The sequence below is a fragment of the Apaloderma vittatum genome, unplaced genomic scaffold (assembly GCF_000703405.1).
Source record: "Apaloderma vittatum isolate BGI_N311 unplaced genomic scaffold, ASM70340v1 scaffold37319, whole genome shotgun sequence".
NCBI lineage: Eukaryota > Metazoa > Chordata > Aves > Trogoniformes > Trogonidae > Apaloderma > Apaloderma vittatum.
In genome coordinates, this window is record NW_009734175.1 from 771 (window position 1) to 1,687 (window position 917).

At 57.8% G+C, this 917-nt stretch overlaps 1 protein-coding gene across 1 annotated transcript in view; it reads right to left on the reverse strand.

Annotated features, from left to right (window-relative positions):
• Positions 1–3: 3 nt before the first annotated feature.
• The window catches only part of ASPHD2 (aspartate beta-hydroxylase domain containing 2), a gene marked incomplete at both ends in the record, with an annotated part of 3,026 nt that continues 2,112 nt past the window's right edge, over positions 4–917 (reverse strand). The window contains one exon of the mRNA XM_009876166.1: positions 4–35. Within this exon, the coding sequence (XP_009874468.1) occupies positions 4–35 (32 nt within the window). The remainder of the gene's footprint in view (positions 36–917) is intronic.

A 917-nucleotide genomic window follows, 5' to 3' on the forward strand; every position in this document is an offset into this window, starting at 1 on the left:
CACCACCAGCTCACAGTTGCTGGGCGTCTTCAGACCTTGGGGCACAAAGACAGAGAGGACAGGGGCAGTCAGGGTGAGGGAGCAGCTCTGAAACGCGAGCAGTGAGCTCCGTGCTGCCCCCAAGGAGGTTGCTTCCCTCCAGAGAAGTCTCTCGCTGCACCCCAATGAGCTCTGCGGCATGGGCCCCCTTTTTTTTACACCATCAGCCTGCAAACACAAGGTGTCTATAGGGAGCCGGTTTCCTAGTTCATTTTCCAGTTTCAAGAGCAAAGGCAGAGCCTAGCCTCTTCTTCCTCCGGCTCTTCTGCAATGACCCTGCCCACTGCAAGGCCGAGCAAGGGGAAAATGCTGCACAGGGACTCCAGAAACAGGCTCAGTTCCCGGCTCTGCCACCAGCTCCCTGGCTGACCTTGCATCGCTCGGCAGCTGTGAGGACAGAAATTCAGGGAGGGGGCTGCAAAACCCTCACAGGCAAGAGGGTCTGTGGAGGCCACATGAAAAAGGACAATCCCAGAAGTAAAACGGGTCTTTTCCTAAAATACTAGCGCAAGTCAGGCCAGTTTGACGAGGGTCAGGCCCATCACTCCCTGCTCCAGGAATGTCACCCCCCGCGGTGCCAGGGAGGGCTGGAGCTGGTGCAGAGTCAACCTGCCCGGAGGATGTAGCTGTGGTGGAGAAAGGGGTCAGGGCTCACGTGGCTCCCAAACGATGCAGCAAACGAGCAGGGACGGATCTCACAGCGATGCCAAAGCTGAGCGAGCACAGCAGGGACTCCTGGCTGCCCAGGAGAGCTGGGAGCAGAAAAAAAGCCGCTCTGCTTTCCTAACGGATGTTTCAAAGCCTGCAAAACTCAAAGCCATTTCCCTGCGCAACGGCCTCAGCTGGAGAGGCTCCAGCTGGAAAAGGGGTTGCTGAGG